The sequence below is a fragment of the Limulus polyphemus genome, unplaced genomic scaffold (genome assembly GCF_000517525.1).
Source record: "Limulus polyphemus unplaced genomic scaffold, Limulus_polyphemus-2.1.2 Scaffold872, whole genome shotgun sequence".
Lineage (NCBI taxonomy): Eukaryota > Metazoa > Arthropoda > Merostomata > Xiphosura > Limulidae > Limulus > Limulus polyphemus.
Genome location: NW_013666482.1, coordinates 49,858 through 70,428, shown reverse-complemented (window position 1 = coordinate 70,428; position 20,571 = coordinate 49,858). Strand labels below are relative to the sequence as shown.

The 20,571-nt window shown below is 32.3% G+C and overlaps 1 protein-coding gene across 3 annotated transcripts in view; it reads right to left on the bottom strand.

The window, feature by feature from the left end:
• LOC106460968 (CD9 antigen-like) overlaps nucleotides 1–20,571 on the bottom strand; it is a 66,652-nt gene that overhangs the window by 16,559 nt on the left and 29,522 nt on the right. For all 3 annotated transcript variants that reach the window (XM_022387759.1, XM_022387762.1, XM_022387760.1), the window contains 4 exons: nucleotides 10,619–10,710; nucleotides 8,884–9,093; nucleotides 6,437–6,511; nucleotides 2,614–2,712 (listed from right to left, as the gene is read on the bottom strand). In XM_022387759.1, the coding sequence (XP_022243467.1) occupies nucleotides 2,614–2,712; nucleotides 6,437–6,511; nucleotides 8,884–9,093; nucleotides 10,619–10,710 (476 nt within the window). The remainder of the gene's footprint in view (nucleotides 1–2,613; nucleotides 2,713–6,436; nucleotides 6,512–8,883; nucleotides 9,094–10,618; nucleotides 10,711–20,571) is intronic.

The following is a 20,571-nucleotide window of genomic DNA, read 5'->3' as shown; positions in this document are numbered from 1 at the left end:
AGCAATTTTAAAAAGTTACCAGGAAGCAACCGAAAAGATTTCTGAAGGTATATAGGTGTTATAGACTCCCTGATCAAAATAAATTTTATAAAGTTACCAGGAAGCAAGTGAAAAGAATTCTGAAGGTATATAGGTGTTATAGACTCCCTGATCAAAAGGAAAGTTTATAAAGTTACCAGGAAGCAAGTGAAAAGAATTCTGAAGGTATATAGGTGTTATAGACTCCCTAATCAAAAGCAATTTTATAAAGTTACCTGGAAGCAACCGAAAATATTTCTGAAGGTATATAGGTGTTATTGACTCCCTGATCAAAAGCAATTTTATAAAGATACCTGGAAGCAACCGAAAAGATTTCTGAAGGTATATAGGTGTTATAGACTCCCTGATCAAAAGAATTTTATAAAGTTACCAGGAAGCAAGTGAAAAGAATTCTGAAGGTATATAAGTACGAATCATACTTTTAACACATTTAACTTTTTTTCAAGCCAAACGTAGTTCTTCACTGAACATTATAGAATATGTATATTGTATATATATTCAAAATTATCAACGTATTTCTGCATTAAAATGTCTATAAAAATACCCGTATCATACCTGATATTTCCACTGAAACTAAACCCTCAGCAGAAGTATATATTTTGCATTTATGACAAAAACAACTAAGACTATTTGCTGCCATTCGTGATTCTGAACTGCTAAGCAGAGGTAACCACTCAACAGCACTCTACCACCCACCATCCACGCTACAGAATTGATTGTTATGCTTATAACGCACCCATAGCTTAATGTGCGGGAAATATTTTGTAGTAACGCACGGATTCGCTCCAGACTCGTCAGCTCCGCAAGTCAGCAGAAGAATTAAATTATGATCAATAATTTCACTTAGGAATATCGGGTTTTCATATATACATATATATTAAAGTAGGTTAACAGTGCATCACTGTACATTTTATATAACAGTGCTTATTTTTAAAGTTTGCCCGTCTGATATATTAGCTTCTTCTTACTGTATCTAATATACAATTGAAATTGTATATTAATTGAAAAAGAAAACTTTTTTCGCTGAAAAATGCTCTTATTGATCTGCAAAGAAGGGAAATATTACTTCAGTGTAAAATATGCCACCCACACGATATTATTGATATTCGAATGAATCATATGACTGAAGATATTTTGCATGAATGGATTATATATATATAACGATTTATTGTTTCACGCAAGATCTCTATAATGCTCTACTGTTTCATGTAAGGTTTTTTTCAACGACCTTTTCTTTCACAAAATATGTTTATAATGATCTAATGTTTCACGCAAGATCTCTATAGGCCTAAACCTGTTAACTGGACAAACACACATAATATTAACTCAAAGAAGCAAAAGTAAATGAGCTTTGCTCAATGTTTGTTCGTAATTAAGCACAAAGCTACACAATGAGCTATTCGTGCTATGCCCACCACGGGTATCAAAACCCGGTTTCTAGCGTTGTAACTCCGCAGACATACCGTTGTGTCACTGGGGGGCCTTGCTAAATGACCAAGCGGATTAACAAATATACAAATATGAATGTTACTTCTAGAACACTAATATATACATTAGTACCAGTTTACGTCAATGGATGTGTAGTTACTCACAAATCGTGACTTAGGAGGAATAACCAACCGAAAACACTGAAATGGGAATCAGACTTCAAATAATAGGATCAGCAAATATATAAGAGGATGTTCTTTACAGATGAAACAAGATTCAAATTGTTTGACAACAATCAATAATAGTTTGTTTAATGACCCAATTAATGTGCAGTATTTACAATGAAGCATGTTAGGTCTTTCAGCCAATGGTTTTTGAGACCTATACAAAATGGATGGCATCCTGACTGCTGACAGGTACAAGCAAGTTTATACAATATGTAATCCCCCTCAGAAATAAGACCTGAATATTAAGGCTGTGTGGTCTTACATCGAAATTAAGAAAAGTCAAAAAGGAATCAAACAACTTGGCTGACTAATACTTATAGTAGCATCAAACAACTTGGCTGACTAATACTTATGGTAGCATAAAACAATATGACTAACTAATACTTATGGTAACATCAAACAAGTTGTGCTGCTCTTTTTAAAGCAAATACAAAATATCGTATTACGTATTCTCTTTTCTATAGTATTTACTGTAATAATGCAGTGTAATAATGATAAACTGACCATTTATTTGCAATTACCAACTGTGTTTAACTCCAGTATGTGTATGAATTGTGTTTTTTCACGATTATTTCCAAAACAGTGTATTCTAAAATCTAAATGATGAGCAAATGTCCGGAATCGTATTTTTTTAAGTCTGGCTGATCTTACATATGATCTTTTAAATCGTAATACAAAAAAAAAAAAATCTGTAGAACTTATGTTAATTTAAAAATCTAAATTTATTGTTGTATATTATAATAAAAATATAATTATTTTTTTATGGTCTTGTTTGTCTCATAAGATTTTGTTCTTAGGAATATGTCTTCTTTATTTCGAATTTTATTGGCTATTGGATGACACTTGAAACAACAGAGAAGCAAAAACAAAGAAACAGCAAAAATACCACACACACACATACACACAAAGAAATACAAACTTTTGTTTGGGCCAAATCAATGGATTCTGTTATGGTTTCATCCATTCCATACTTGTTCTTCAATTTTGACGTCACGTTATCCTCCATCCCTTTGATGACCTATATAATTATTTAAAAATGTATGTTTTATTTGATGAAAATGATCATTCGAAGGTATAACACAAACCCTATTTGTAATTTATTCGTTTAGTTAACAACAGTTAAACTTCTGATAATATTGGCTTGTGATAGAAGGGCCTGAAATAGAATTAAATCAAAATATCCTGATATTGAAAACACGACTTAGAATTTCATAATACACAGTACTCTGAAATATTTTATACTTTTGTCTAGAATTAACATGGAGAAATGGTTTACAATACAAATAGTGACGATTGCTGTATAAATGTTTTGGTAATTCTATTTAATCTACCCCAAAAAAGAAATCATGAGATGTAATTGATCGACAGTCTAAATTGAGACGTGGGATTCACAAATGCTGGAAATATTAAATATTTCTATTGAAAAATTACATTTGTTCCAACGAAATTTTATTCTTAAAAAACACTTGAGACTTACATGAATGTAACGTTATATAAAATTGTAATTATTAAAAAAGTTATTACTTTTTTTGTATGTATTATTTTTTTTATTGCAAAGCCACATCGGGCTATCTGTTGTGTCTACCGGGGGAATCGATCCCCTGATTTTAGCGTTGTAAATTCGTAGACTTACTGATAACTCAAAGTTTGACATAAAAAAAGACCTTCCAAAGAGAATAATAACAAATAAAGAACATTATAAACTATTTATTGTAATAAAATATTATTCCTTAATAATAGGTATGTAATAAATAAACAATATTTATAAGTGTTTGTAAGCAATTCTTCAAGCTAGATTGATTGGATTACTGAGCGGAACTTGAGATAAGAAACATTTTAAGCTATTGCAATATAATGTCTACAAAAAACATACGAATGACAGAGCGTCCAATGAGGTTTCCTCTTGTATTTTGCTTATGGTGTCTCTGGCATTGCAATTTATGGAATATTTGTAGTATCTTTTTATCGTACTTCATTTTTGCTACTTACATCGAGTATTATACACTGCACAAAACAATTAAAAGATAATTGGAATTTGTAAAATTATTACTGCGACAAGACAGAACCCACTGATATAAAATTATGTTAAAAACCTCCTCAATTCATCGTTATGCAAATCAATGTGAATTGGAAACGATTGGTCATTCAGCGTTATTATATGTGATAAGTCTTACAGAGTCTTGTATCACGTATCACTTTGAACTCAATCACAACGTTGAAAGTGTTTTAAGACGTTTATGAGCCATGACTGGACCTCAAAGGGACATTTGGATGTTTCACTCACGTGGAGAGCAATTGGATAGATGGAAGTTGACCAATTGCAGCAAGCTGTTGCAGAATTAGCTACAAATGTTGTCAGCATAATACAGAACTGCTTCCGACCCAATAGTATATTTGCTCGGACATCTAGCCAATACACACCATCATAAACAACACAAAATGACGACTGCTATCTGTATAACCGCAATGGTATGGTACCTGCTCCGAAACTGGCATGGCTTCTAATAAAAGGAACGACATGTGTATATGTGTGTGTGTGACCGATACTGTTTTATAACAATAATTTTGTCTTCTAAAAGATGAATTATTATAATCTCCAATTATTCGTTGTGCATTTTATTATTATTATTTATATTTTATTGCTTTAATCTCTAAAAGTGCCTGTAACGTGTCCTATCCAAAACACTTTTTGTTGTTGTTGTTAAGAAGTCGGAAGATAATTCTATGTATTTGTTTGATATTTACAACAACAATGAAACGAAACGTTATTCGCGATCTAATCAGAGGAATTATACTTTTTTTTGGGGGGGGGGGTATTTTAAGATGATTAATAGAATCATAGCTTAGTTGACACTTGGACATCTAGAAGAATTACTTATATATATTCTTAGGGCTTTGTTACGTTGGGATGATTTGAACTAAAAAACTACACACCCTATTAAAATAATTCTAAGTCGAAAATGATGTGTTATAGTAGCTTTCGACACAATAAGTGTTGAATTTATTTGGTATAAGAGTGATGGAAGGGCAAAATATGGTCAGTTTGGTATCACATGCAAGCCTGATTAATTTAGGTGTGGTATAATATTTTGCATAATTGTTATTTTCTCAGAATTATCAGGTAAATTACGTTTTGGAAGAATACATTATAATTTTAATAAGTTTAATTAAACCGTTTAGCTTCTTGTAAGTTAGAGGTGCAACAGTAACTAAGAATCTATTGAAAGATCCAACCAACTAATAAGATATCAAGGTGAATGTTTTCGATTTCACGAATGATGCATAATTGGATATCTGTGCTGTGCCTGCAACTGTTATCTAAATCTGTTTTTTAGCGTTATAAGTCCGCAGACTTATCACTGTGCCCAGAGAAAGAGACTTTGTTTCAATCCCACAATTTTCAGATGTATTTTAAATAAACATAGAAATTTTAAATATTCGAAGAATCTTGAATCTGCTTTGAGGGTATAATAATAAGTGGTAATACACGGTAGCCCAACATCTTTCGTTTTGTATAACCTTAGAAGTTTCTACGTCTCTTAAGCTGGAATTACAAGGCATGTCATCATAATTCCGAAATACAATATGTAAAGTAATAGTGCAAGATCCTTCTCTTTGTTATATGCAAGGTAGTGCGCTAAAATAAGCATACTTTTCATGAAATAAAATTGCAACGACAAAACATTAGATTTATAAGAACAACATAAGAAAAAAAAATTATGAATATATAACACGTATAACAAGTCCAGCTGCATGTTTGATTTCTTTCTCAGTGCACGTATGTGCTATCGTTTACCAGCCCGATGAAAGAAGTTAATCTGCAAAGAATTCAGCACGTGGCGACAATGCGCTCATTACTGGTTATTATTTCTTATTTAGCCGGAAGATAGAAGCTTATTATTGAAGCACGGCACTCACTGTGTACCAAGCTTCATATGTAAAACCTCATAATTTTGTTCGTTTTCTAGAAACAGTTTATAATGTTTCGAAACATGTCCCGTATATGTTATATTCTTTATTTGTTGTCTTTGTATAGTTGAGTGTGACGTCAACTTAAAGCTATTTACTGCACTGAGGTATTTAGAAATAAAAAACAACAACACAGTGTACGTTTTCGAGTAAAAATATAAACAGTTTATATTTTTATTCCTAATACAAAACAAAAACAACATTATAATGAGACTAAAATTCGGAATTATTCTTCCATTACCGGTTCTTCTTCTCATCATTAAGTTATAACGGATAATGTCTGTGGCCATGGCACCTAAACGCGTTGGGGATATCCCATCTATCAGACAAGATCCAGACGCTGATGTCAAACTAGCCAGCAACTAAGGAGAATCAGTTAGGAGTTAGGATTTAAGTGCTTGAATACACAACAGCTCAACTCCTAATGCCTTTCATTGTCTGCAGCCAGTTGTGGGAAGACAGTTACCTTCAATATTTAGATATAACCTTAAAGTTGAATTAAACCACCCTAAAATTCGACAATGTAAAACTCCCAAACGCCTACGGACAATTAATTTATTTAATAGTATTAGATTTGTTTATTTTTATACCTATCTGTATAATTGTTTGCTTAGAAAGTCCTAAACGAGCATTCTTTAAAGCTTTCAACCTTGTTCTTATGCTAATATTATCATGAATACAATACATTAATCCAAACGATATACGTACGTATTTCATTATTTCCTGTTAGTTTTTCTAAGGCATATTCGACTCAGTTTTTACAAGTATCTTACCTTGTTTTTGAATATAACTGCTAAGATTCCAACGGCAATCTCACATCCAAGGATAAGGAAGAGGAAAACAAAATACTGCAAAATAACATATTTTTCTTAAGCTTCATCGATAAGAGGAATTTCGAAGTAAAATACATTGGAAATGCTCGCCATTTAGGCTAAAATGACAGATAGTTCAAAATAACCAATGTTTATATTCAAGTAATAAAACACATTTTTTTTTCAAATTCTGTGGATTTTAAGAAACAAAACTGAGTGTTCAGAATGTGCTTCAACCGAAGCAGAGATATGAAGTCTGATGGTGTCAGTACTTGTGATTGTACTGGTTGCAGAACAAGGATATAATAAAAAAATATGTTTGATTAAAAGATGTCACGTAAACTTCTACACGTTTTTCTAAAAATAAACTTGAGTATGAACTCCACTTTTACTTGAATAGCACTGTTGTAGAATTATAAATATTCTTTGAGTAACTGAGCTCGAACAAAAATCACCAATCATTCTACATTGCTAGAGAAACAAGAATGTCTCTACAGTTAAACGAGTTAAAAACAACGTTAAACATTATGTTTTGACGTTATTTTTGTCGGTAAACTACAATACGATGGCTCATATTGTGCTTGTACAGGAACAGTATTCATTCTACTTTTGAAGGAAATTATAGAGATATTAATTCAATACTGTTCTTCCAAACAAAGAGAAATATGAAAGCCCAATATATGAGAGTGCGTTTACAAAAACAAGGACATGGATGTTCAACATACAAACAGAAATGAAGTTACACTCGGTACTTGTAGAAAAATATGATTCTCATACAGAATATGTGGACAGTATGTTATGAAGTTAGTTGTAAGGAATATCGGTTGTGGTTGAGAGAGGTAAGAAGGCGCTCGGATTTCGGTCAGTCCTAAAAAAATTAGGAGACTACAGCGCTCTAAGTCGTTAGGAAATGATTAGAGAAAGCGGCCGTCTTTGTTGTTCAGCGGAGACAACAAGACTTTGTATGATTACGAAACGTTATAATCAAAACAGGTGTACAAGGTCAAAAAGAAAGACTCTTGTTCTGTGTGGGTTGGAGAAAGATATATAAGAGACAGGAGTTCAACGAAAAAAAAGTCCTATATGTGAGAGAGAGAGAATGAATATACCGAGAGAGAGGCAAAGGAAGAAGTAATATGCTGCCAGTAAGAAACAAGACTCTGTTCTGAACATATATATTGTTAATTATAGTAATAAACAGCAATTTTTGTATATAATAGTATGCATCAATTTTTGATATAAATATATAGAACAAAAATAAAGTAGATGGATAAGAAGGGAAAAAGAAGGGCAAGTATAGCACGATTGTAATAAAGTGATGTCAAGGCGATCTACAGCATAATGTAATAGGCAAATTAGATTAGATTTAGTATTTTTAGAGAAACAGAGGGGTTATAAACGTCTTTACAATGACATATAATATCAGGATTGCGATAATTTAGTGTGTGAAGGAAGTATATGAAGAAAATAAACTTTTACTCAATGCTTTTAGAGAAATGGTAACTTCTATACCTGAACAAAAAAAAAAGATATGAATTTTCATCGTACAGAGATTTAAAATTAATTCGTACAGAAATAGCCATTTTTAACAATCATGCAATACTTGTGCAGACGAAGATTATGAGTTTCCATACTTTGTACATGTGAAACGTCATTCGTGTTAAATACTATCATTGTGTTATCATGAACTCTCTGTAGTGTTAACATGAATCCTTATTATTATATGGGTGTTGTAATGAAATTTAGGTAATGGTGTTATGATTAACCCTTAATATCACATAGGCGTTGTAATAACTCTTGGTAATAGGGTTAAAATGAACCCTTATTATCACAAAGGTGTTGTAATAAGCTCTTGGTAATGTGTTAAAATGAATCCTCACTATCCTATAGGTGTTGTAATGAACTCTCAGTAACGGTGTTAAGACGAACCTTTATTATTACATAAATGGTGTAATGATCTTAAAGACGTATTCATGTCGGCTTCAAAAACATCCTGCTCAAAAATTGAAGTATAGATACTGTAATGAATTTTCACAAATTTTATATCATCAATACTCATCAGTGACACTTTAAGGAAGGAATGATTTAGTGAACTCTCGGTAAAGAGTGTTGATAGTAACTACAAGACTGAATAACTTTTATGTAACTAGCCTGATTTGGAGTAATATTTCAACCATTATAAACTTAGCAGGTATAATATTTGGTAACACATTTAAGAAGCATAACATGTGGCACAAACTTCGAGGATTATCCTAAGGTTTTGAACAATAGTGTTTATCATCAAAATTCCACAAATCCATCACCATTTTCACAATAATTTACCTCGATTTAAGTGTATTATTAGGTTTATTTGTAATAAATCATACAAAAAAGAAAAAAAATATGACTAGGGTGGTTTGGAGCCTTACCGTGAGGAGCATACATTTGCTTTCTCTTACAGCTCCGCAGCACCCAAAGAAACCCACGACAAACACTAGCCCTCCAACTCCAATTAAACCGTAAGCTAGGTACTGGATCAAGGCGTAATCTCCATCCGTATAGTACAAACGGTAGAGAGTTACTTTGTCTGTATCGACAAGAAAGTATATACCAATGCCAAGCATAGCAGCACCGGAAAGCTGTTCGAAAAAAATATAATTTAATAACCTTTCATATAGCACGAAATGAACTTTGCACCTTAAAATATCTACTTGTTTATAAGATCAACTTGTTAATTTTTTCTTCCAAAACTATCCAAACTTTGCGTAATAAATGTAGTAACATCATTATGGTGAGGTAACTCGGATACAAAATGATAACAGACAAAAACTAGAAACAGCAATAACTGGAACTTTATTAGAAAAGAAAAAATCTAAATACACACACACAAGAACTTTAAGAGAGATCTCTCTATTAAAATCAGTGAGATTATTTTTTGAGCTTCCAAAGTTTTCCACATTATCCTAAAATAATAAGATTAAAAACAAAGAGAGTCTGTATACTAACGTGCAATTGCTTTAAAAAAATTTTAATTAAAGCAAGTTAAAACACGTGAAAAGCAGAGAAACTGAAAGAAATGTTTAAGACGGAAAAGAAACATCCATTTAATATACATTAGGGATAACCTTTATCTGGCTTTCTACAGTAGATTTACACACGTATTAAGGAGAAATTACGTTGCATGTCAAGTAATTCTTTTAAAATAATCCAATTTGAAGTTTTTGAATATGATAATTTCAAATGCAACCTTAGAAACAACCAATTACGTTGCATGTCAAGTAATTATTTTAAAACAATCCAATTTGAAGTTTTTGAATATGATAATTTCAAATGCAACTTTAGAAACAACCAATTACGTTGCATGTCAAGTAATTCTTTTAAAAATATCCAATTTTAAGTTTTTGAATATGATAATTTCAAATGCAACTTTAGAAACAACCAATTACGTTGCATGTCAAGTAATTCTTTTAAAACAATCCAATTTGAAGTTTTTGAATATGATAATTTCAAATGCAACTTTAGAAACAACCAATTACGTTGCATGTCAAGTAATTCTTTTAAAACAATCCAATTTTAAGCTTTTGAATATGATAATTTCAAATGCAACCTTAGAAACAACCAATAGCGTTTTTTGATGAACAACATAAAAACAAAATGAAAACTTGGTTCACAAAAACTAGTATTTAAAAAGTTTGCATTTTGAAAGTTTTCATCTTATTGTAAATTTTTACTACCTCCGCCTTCATAATTAAGCCGTTTTATATTCCATATGGAAACATCTGTATGCAAGATTATTATTTTTTCGTTCATGTCAATTTGAAAATTTGATCAGTTTCTATTAATTGCTATGAAATGGTTTGAAAGTAAACCTAATTAAACCTATGAAGAGTATCCAAAACCAAGTTATATAAAACGTATATTACATGTTATATTTTACGCTCGATAATTTCTATTTTTATCTGCATTAGAAAAATTTAATTGTTTAACTTATGTGAAAACTTAGAAATTTCAAGATCAGCTGATATTCGATAAATTAGAGCCTATGGAGAACACCATTATCCTTGTTCCAATTGTAAAAGCAATAATTTATTATATTATGTACACTTACTTAATGTATATTGGAAAAAGTTTAACATACTTATAAAGAATAAGGAAATAACTTACCCAAAAAACCACGTTAAATGCAATAAGAACGCCTTTGGCACACTTAGCTCCACAACCCAATGCCATCTTGTGATCTTTGAACAGGCTTGAAACTGATAACATACAAAAAATGAATAACTTTAGAATTTTAAGAACACAGATTTTTTGAATTTATCGATAAGTAGCTTTTGGTATAATAAAGTGTCATAAAACATGAATGTGCTGTTTACTTAGATATAATATAATTCGTGTCTCTTAAACTCGCCTAGATTGTATCGTGATATTAAATTTTTATTATTAATATTTAATTAAACGGTAAAATCAACAAAAGGTGAGCATGATAAACACGTATTTGTAATTACTGAGTGGTAATTAATGACGAGTGCCAGGATGAGTGATAAAAAAGCAAAAACACACGACTCTCTGAATGCTTATATTTTATCATCTAGGTTAATTATACGTTTTCATCCTCAAACAAATGTAAATATATGAAATTATTTCGCTCTGAATAAGTTACAACTTAATGTTAATTTATTATCTTCGATACTTGCAGTTTGCAGTGGGCACAGGCACAGATATTCCATCGCGCAGCTTTGTGCCTAACACACAAACAAAAATATTTTGTTTTATAATAAAAGAAATGAAAACAAAATATAAGACTTTCTATGAATCATTAAAATTAAAGTATAGCTTTTGTTGGTCTGTAATACAATGTTGTGTAAAGTTATTTTGAAATAAAAGTTCACAAAAAGAAAACGTGGACAAATACCTAACAATCACAGATACGAAGGCAGAAAAAAATTGATGTAAACAATACGTGATATACACAAACCTATGCGATAAGAGTGATCTGTTAACAAACGTTGAGTTCGAAATAGATGTCTAAAATCAATGCAACTTGTCAAGAATCAAAGCTGCTAACAATCACAGATACGAAGGCAGAAAACAATCTGATGTAAACAATACGTGATATACACAAACTTATGCGGTAAGAGTGATCTGTTAACAAACGCTGAGCTCGAAATAGATGTCTAAAATCAATGTAACTTGGCAAGAATCAAAGCTGCTGTTTCCAAGAATGTTTATGGTTTTATTTGGATGAAGTGTTTGGAAAGTGTAAATATATGTTAGAGTTAATTTCAAAGCCAAAAAATCGTAAGGTTCAAAATCTAAACGAATTGCAGATCAGGCTGCATTGTTGTCGTTTTGCTTGGATACGAGCCTTTTGATTACACCTAGGGTTAACTACATTCAGCCTATCATCAACATCCTAACATAATACACGCTAAAGTAAAGCTGAATCTTTGAAAGCTATCACCAATATATTAACACAATAGGATCTAAGTAAAGCTGCATCTTTTTAAGCTATCACCAATATAGTAACACAATACGATCTAAGTAAAGTTGCATCTTCTTAGCGAAAGGCTAATCGAACTCAATGGCGACTGGCACAAAGCCAAGTTTCTTGACTGCAGTGACGAATAAAGAGATTGTATGGTAGTGCGAGGAAAGCAAAAAGTAGGACAAAAACACTTTTTCTCTCTCTAAGTAAATACAAGACAAGGTGAAATGCAATGTGTTAGAGGTAGAGGTAAAAACACCTGAGAAAGGACAAACTTCTGTCGTCAAATCACCACTCTAGTAGATATAATAATGAAAACAAAAACAGAATGGAAACCCTAAATTTCAGTCAAATAGAACAATCGTGCAGATCGTGCAGTTGTAGCTTTTGTACGCGTTGTTATTTTAATTCCCAGCTACATGAAAATAAATGATGACACATATTCAGATTTATTGTTGTTTTTGTTTGCGAAAGCAATTAAGTATCTTGTTGATTCACCAAAAAGTTTGGGCCAAGATGTAACTGAATGATAATTGAGTTGATGGCCACTTTTGGCTAATTTTATAATGAAGTTGACAGAATTCAACAACGTAGAGGAATTTCTCAAACACTTAATTTTTCTTATAAGTCTACTAATAATTTATATATATATATATATATATATATATATTACCCCCGGCCCGGCATGGCCAGGTGGTTAGGGCACTTGACTCGCAATCTACGAGTCGTGGGTTCGAATCCCCGTCCCACCAAGCATGCTCGCCCTTTCAGCCGTGGGGGCGTTATAATGTGTCGGTTTAATTCCACTATTCGTAGCCCAAGAGTTGGCGGTGGGTGGTAATGACTAGCTGCCTTCCCTCTAGTCTTACACTGCTAAATAAGGGACGGCTAACAAAGATAGCCCTCGTGTAGCTTTGCGCTAAATTCAAAACATACAAACCCTAAACATTTTAAAGTATGTTTTAAACATAAATTGTGGTAGCAGATATTTCTTCCAGCCTTTGAATTATACACCTTTCAGAAAATCCACAAAATCACAACGAATTTCTATTATGTAGGAATCGTTTCATTCAGGAACATCGAATGAGAAGCTGTGTCACACATCATTCTCTGTTTTAGCACACACACACACACACACATAAAACAAACATTCACAAAACTTTGAAACTTTATAAGCGTTATTTACTTGTATGTAGTTAAACGGTTACTACATGAAACGGAGTTTCAAGTAACAAAATCAAACATCAAGCACACTACATGTAAATTGGACAAAATCCTTCTGCTATGAAACGTTAACAATTGTGAATACGTTCTGCTATGAATTATTAATTTAATTCAACATTAAATGTTTAGAAAATGCCATTATACTCTTTACTGTAATCAGAAGTACGGATGCACTCATTTGCAAAGTACACTGATTATGTGTATGTGTACTACACAAAGTCTGTCGTAAGTCTGACATAAAAAACCTGATGAAACTAATAGGTATATATATGAGTTCATTTGCAGTGAAACGTCGTAGAGTGCAAATGCAACATGTTACTAATAATATATTTTTCTTACAACCATTTGTTCTTACATATTTATAATAGACACATTAGTTCTAAATCAACAAGACTGTTTTTAGCTATGAAGGTAGTTCACAATAACATGTAATAAAGTATTACATTCAGTACTTCTTCATTAATAGCTGCTTCTACCCTAAAGCCAAAATTATAATTTATCATGACCACATAATGAGAAGAATCCCCAGTCTCACATCACTGCTCAGTTTAATCCAAAGATCACTTTGTTCAAAGTCAGCTTGTATTATATCAGGCAGTGGGTTATTCTGAAGTAGTATTCAGAGTATTATTAATCCAAATATTGATTAGACTACAGCTTTCTGGAGTACACTGTCAGTAAGGGAGTTGCTTATATCTGTATCTAGTTGCTGCTCCTTAGGAATATGAAGCCTGCTATAAAATGACAATGTAGCAGATTTGTTGACTGTGCATATGACAATGATAAACTGTGTAAAAAAATGAAAACATTTACATTTTTTGACTCCTAATAGACAAGTTAGTTAGGAACTGATGAAAATTATTATGAATCAAAATTCAGTTATATTGAGAAAGTTTCGCAAATGAAGTTTCGAGATTTTGCAATATTTCTACTTACATCTACTTTCTGGATAATAATGTAGACATTTAACAAGTGAAAAAAATTATTGGAAAAACTGAGTGCTGAAAATTTAAAAACTGCTAGGTATTTAGTTATGATATTACCGTTAATTCAAATCAATATATATATTGGCTAAAAGACTATGTTTTCCTGGAACAAAGTGTCATATAAGAACTGACACCTCATTTTGACTTTACAACACACATCCAAATATTTAAGGACATTTTCTCTAACAAAAAACAACAACAAATAAAGTAGGACTTTTACATAAAGGGTGTTGAACAAATATTGAAGGATGAGCTCTTATGAGAACCTTTTTCTAAACTAATGCTCTTGGGGCAATATTACGACACTAAGTTTCATGAAATTGAAAAATATTAAACTTCACTGTGGATATAATAGGAATAAGAATATTCTAAAAGTTAATTTAGATCTAAACAGCCTGAGTTCTGCTTTAAATATCAAATTAGTACGAAAGCTTAAAGTAAAGCTTTTTAGTAACAATAAACAATAACATTACTTCAAATAATCAAAGTCAATTTTCTCATGGATATTACAAGTGAGTATGCCAATTAAAAAAATATTATTGTCATTCCTTTAATAAATAAAAACAAGAAGGAAAGTACTCCTTAAGTTATCATGAATAGGTGATTAAAACTACATCATTCTTTTATTTTATATAAATTATTACCCCCCCCCCAATATTATTTTTTATGTTCTATTGCTGAGCTTCGTTTTCCGTCTATGATTGGCCTGAATGAACGAGTAATATTGAGAAAGAAACGAGAGTTTGGTTACCGTAGGCTAACCATATTACATTATAACCGACAAATGTACACTAATGAAGTTGAGGATGTGAGTAACTTGATGCCAGTTCACAATGAACTCCATCTTATCTGTGATGCATTTTCTCTATCGTTCCGTGAGCTTCATCAGTCAGTTCAGTAAAATACAGCTCAGACGTTAAAAATCTCGTCAGTTCAGTAAAATACAGTTAAGATGTTACAAATCTCGTCAGTTCAGTAAAATACAGTTAAGATGTTACAAATCTCGTCAGTTCAGTAAAATACAGCTCAGATGTTACAAATCTCGTCAGTTCAGTAAAATACAGTTCAGATGTTACAAATCTCGTCAGTTCAGTAAAATACAGTTCAAATGTTACAAATCTCGTCAGTTCAGTAAAATACAGCTCAGACGTTACAAATCTCGTCAGTTCAGTAAAATACAGCTCATACGTTACAAATCTCGTCAGTTCAGTAAAATACAGCTCAGACGTTACAAATCTCGTCAGTTCAGTAAAATACAGTTAAGATGTTACCAACTGTATTTTACTGAACTGACGAGATTTTTAACTGTATTTTACTGCACAGACGGGATTTGTAACATGTGAACTGTATTTTACTGAACTGACGAGATTTGTAACATCTTAACTGTATTTTACTGCACAGACGGGATTTGTAACATGTGAACTGTATTTTACTGCACAGACGGGATTTGTAACATGTGAACTGTATTTTACTGAACTGACGAGATTGTAACGTCTGAACTGTATTTTACTGAACTGACGGGACTTGTGACGTCTGAACTGTATTTTACTGAACTGACGAGATTTGTAACATCTGAACTGTATTTTACTGAACTGACGAGATTTATAACATCTTAACTGTATTTTACTGAACTGACGAGATTTGTAACATCGGTGTTACAAATCTCATTTCGTACAGCTCCTTTAAGAGCACCAAAGAAGTGGCAATCACAGGTGCTACGTCAGGACCACAGGTAAAATGACAATCTATTCCCGACGAACAATATGGAGTTAGTCACTATCACGTAGCAGAAGAACAACATATTCTAGTAGCAGGCGGATATGGACCTACGTTGGACTATCACGTAGCAGAAGAACAGTTAGTCACTATCACGTAGCAGAAGAACAACATATTCTAGTAGCAGGCGGATATGGACCTACGTTGGACTATCATGTAGCAGAAGAACATCATATTCTAGTAGCAGGCGGATATGGACCTACGTTGGACTATCACGTAGCAGAAGAACATCATATTCTAGTAGCAGGCAGATATGGACCTACGTTGGCAGCATTTTACTAATTTCCAGTTTATTGGAAAGAAAATTAAATATGTTAAACTACTGCATGTAAATATTTGGTAATTTTAATTAAGAGTAATAGACCTTTCTTTAATCGGCTTCAGAGAGGATATATATAAATACGTAATAATTAATTAAGAAATTAAAAAAAACCACTGAACATATGCAGTTACAGTATCTCTGAAATAACGCTTTGGTTTGCTTATATAGAAATTATGCTCTCTCATTTGGTTGATACTAATTACTTCTTCTTTCTCATAAATTACAATATATCATTCTGTTTTCTAATGAATATATTAACAGTTAGCACTGGAAAGTTATTATCATAAACTAATTTCAAATCCAGGCTTTATTCGTAAAATTGCTTTCCCAATTTCCTTTCAGTGGGTGGTTGTGGTTATTTCCGTCCTTTTAGTGGGTGGTTGTGGTTATTTCCGGACAAAGTAGTACACGACTTTTGTATCGAATATTACAAAACACAAAATACTTTAAACTAAATGTTAAAAAATCAGAACAAGTTAACTAAAACAAGTGTTACTAATTCTATGGTTTTGTTCGTTTGAAGTTAACCACAAAGTCACACTATGGGCTATCTGTGCTATGCCCACCACGAGTTTTTTTCCGTAGACATACCGCTGTGCCACTGGAGGACAGTTCTATTGTATCGATTCATACAAACTGTATTTTCATTAGGTAATGATGACGTGATGGAGCCATGTTTTGAGAGATGGTTCATTATGGACTCTAACACTAACAGCCTTGGAATTACTAGACGACGTCGTTTCGGGTGAATTGTACAGAGGATTCAGTGAGTGTCGGAGTCCACAATCTTTTTTCTTCGTGAAAACACAAAATCACCTGTCGTAGACTAACAACTATGTTTTATTAATTACAATTATAAATATGTCTCATTTACATTACAAAATATTAATGCTATAGGTAACATATATTTTACTTGTTAATAATGCATCTACGGAAATAGGCCGATATCCAATAACGTATTCCTGTTTTTTATTATACTAAACTCATTGTAAACGACAACCCACAGTGACAATACTTTTCTGAATTACATTCGAGTAAAAACGGCCTGAAAGTATATACTGGTCTGTCTGGATTGCATTCAGCCCGTTTTATCTTAAACGTAAATATCCATGTTTTAGTTACAATTTTCAATTTAAAATCATATGCAGGAAAGGGCCGAACACAGGTCAGAAAAAAATATACCGGACTTTGAATCTGAGGTTCCGTGATTCATGTCCCGTTACCCCCAAAAAATCGCGATCTACACTTTGGGTTCGTGGTTGCGTTATAAGGGTGACAGTGAAATCCCATTATTCGGTCTTACAGGAGTAGCCTAGGAGTTGGCGGAGAGTTGTGTTGACTAGCTGCTTTTCCTCTAGTCTACCACTTCAAAATTAAGGATGGCTAACGCAAGTAGTCCTCGTGTAGCTTTGCGCAAAATTTTACAATCATACATACTAAAAAAAAAGCTATAATTATTTTATAAGTGAAAAAAGAAAAGAAGAAAAAAATCAATTCTTCAGAACATAAGGAAAAGAAACATTTCACACATGACTCATTGTTCTTAAGCCTCACATTTACTACTGCGTCACATGAAGTATTGATTTCCGATTTAAGAGGAGCTGGTTCACTTGTGAAGAAGGCAAAAATTTATGTCAGGGTGAAAGTGATTTTTATAGTTCAATATTGGCATGATAAAAATATGGATAAACAGATCGCCTATTAATTTCCGGAAATATGGAATTACATGCTCCTCCTCTGTGTGTGTGAGCGTGCGTGCAGGTGTAACTATGCTTCTGTCAAAAGAAAATGTATAGGGAGAACGCAAAAACGAGTTTTAATCATTAAATCGATTGATCATGCGCAGACGATTTCACCATAGGCGGCCGAATGAAAGTAATACAATAAATAAAAATACGTTTTCGCTTGTATCAGTATATTTAAAAAAACGAAACAAAATGACAAGAAAAGTACTTTTCCCAGTGTCATACATTTAATATTGTCGTTTATGATGTAAACAATAATTCTATTTTTAAGTCTAATTTCAATCACTATATTTTTAAATTTGATTTTAAATACCAGGTTTAATTAATTATTCTGCTAGCCCTAATTATTCGATGCGTGTGCGACAGCTTAGGCTGGTCGTTTGCTGCTATGTACTTTGACATTATACAGAGAACTACTTAGCACAAAATAAGAATAGTGAAAACTAGTGAAATAGTAAATTTCAGTTTCTTTATGCCTTCGTAAGAAATAATTTGTTTTGCAACTCACTTAAATATTGTAGTCAAATAACATTGTGCGTAAAAAAAGATACCAAGTCAAGTTTTTAGCTTGTTTATGTTATTCATATATAAGTCCATCGACAATAATACCGTATTATGTAAACAGTTAAAATACACTAAACATTGTTTGAAATGTTTGATGAATTAGTATCAATTATTTTTGCTTCCAAGTAGGACTTGAAGGAAATTTTTTTTTATTAGAAATCATTATTAAATATAAAAAAGTATATATATGTGCATTTATTTGCAGTAACATTATTACTATTTTGTTGAATATACAGTTTAATCAAATCTACGTATTATATTATTTTTGTTGGACCAAGTGTGGGCTAAAGGTTGGGGGCTCCGAGCGTGAATTAGAGGGTTCACGATTCACTGCCCGTTGCCTCAAAAACGTGTTCTCGCTATTCGGTCAGACAAAAGTAGGCCAAAAGTTGGTGATGGATGCTTTTGATTAGCTGCCTTCTCTCTAGTCCATCACATCAAAAATTCGGGACGCCTATGTGCACATAAACTTATGTGTAGATTTGAGCATAAATTATGGAACAAATTGGTTGGTTTATTCTAGCGCAAACCTACACAATCGGCTACCTGCGCCATGTCTTCCTCGAGAAATGTAAACCCGGATTTTAGCGTTAGGAGTCCTCAAACTTACCACTAAGCTACCGGGGAAATAACAAACAACATGTAATATCGTGAAAAGTTTTAAAGGGAAATGTTTCTTTTGATTAGGCCCGGCATGGCCAGGTGGTTACGGCACTCGACTCGCAATTTGAGGGTCGCGGGTTCGAATCCCCGTCACACCAAACATGCTCGCCTTTTCAGCCGTAGGGGCGTTATAATGTGACGGTCAATCCCACTATTCGTTGGTAAAAAAGTAGCCCAAGAGTTGGCAGTGGGTGGTGATGACTAGCTGCCTTCCCTCTAGTCTTACACTGCTGAATTAGGGACGGCTAGCGCAGATAGCCCTCATGTAGCTTTGCGCGAAATTCAAAAACAAACAAACAAACAATCTTTCGAGTAACTAAAACTGCTGACAGGGCATCTTTAAGCTATGTATCATTAACAACAATTACAAATTTAAATGTGTAAAGATTATTCTCGGAAGTGTTCGTGTTGAATTGTAAGTATTTAACATAAGAGATAATAAACGTTAATAAAAACTACAACATAAAAATAAAAACACTTAAAAATATAGTGCAGAATTATATGAATTATAATTAGTAAAGATAGAGAGAGTCTCTATATTTGTTCAAAGAAGTTATCAAATTTAATTATAAATAAAACTTCTTCGTTTTGTATTCTGTTTAGATCAGTTTCAATGCGTATAATATTAACGTTGTTTTCAGATATAGAGTATATGGTTTCTTTTAAATGTCCAAGAACATATGGCGGTTTTCTTTGATCCTTATTTTCAGTTATGCTCTAATTTGACCTAAATATACTCGTTCACATGTGTGATATTTGACTTGATATGTTATTTAATTAATTCCTTTTTGTGTTTGGAATTATTTATTCTAATGATGGCTATAATTGTTAGTCCTAGATTTTGTATTATTAACGAGATGACGTTAATTTTGTGCTTTTTAATTAGTCGTTTCAAGTTCCGACAAAGTTGTTACTGAAATATCCGATGAAAGGGATGGTGCTTGTGATAGTTTCTTGTTGTCTTGTGGTTTATATTTGTTTCGAATGTTGAGTAATTACTTTGTTTTGATTTTACTTATTGTTTTTTAACTTTTCCTTCCAGGTAACCATTTTTACGAATGAAGATATTATATCCTCCTTAATTTATTGTTTAATGAAGATATCGTGTCCTCCTTAATTCATTGTTTAATGAAGATCTTATATTCCCTTTGATTCATTATTTAATGAAGATCTCATATCCTCCTTTATTCATTGTTTATTGAAGATCTCATATCCTCCTCAATTCATTGTTTAATAAAGATCTTATATTCTCTTTCATTCATTGTTTAATAAAGATTTCATATCATCCTTAATTCATTGTTTAATAAATATATTATATTCCTTTTAATTCTATTGTTTAATGAAGATCTCAC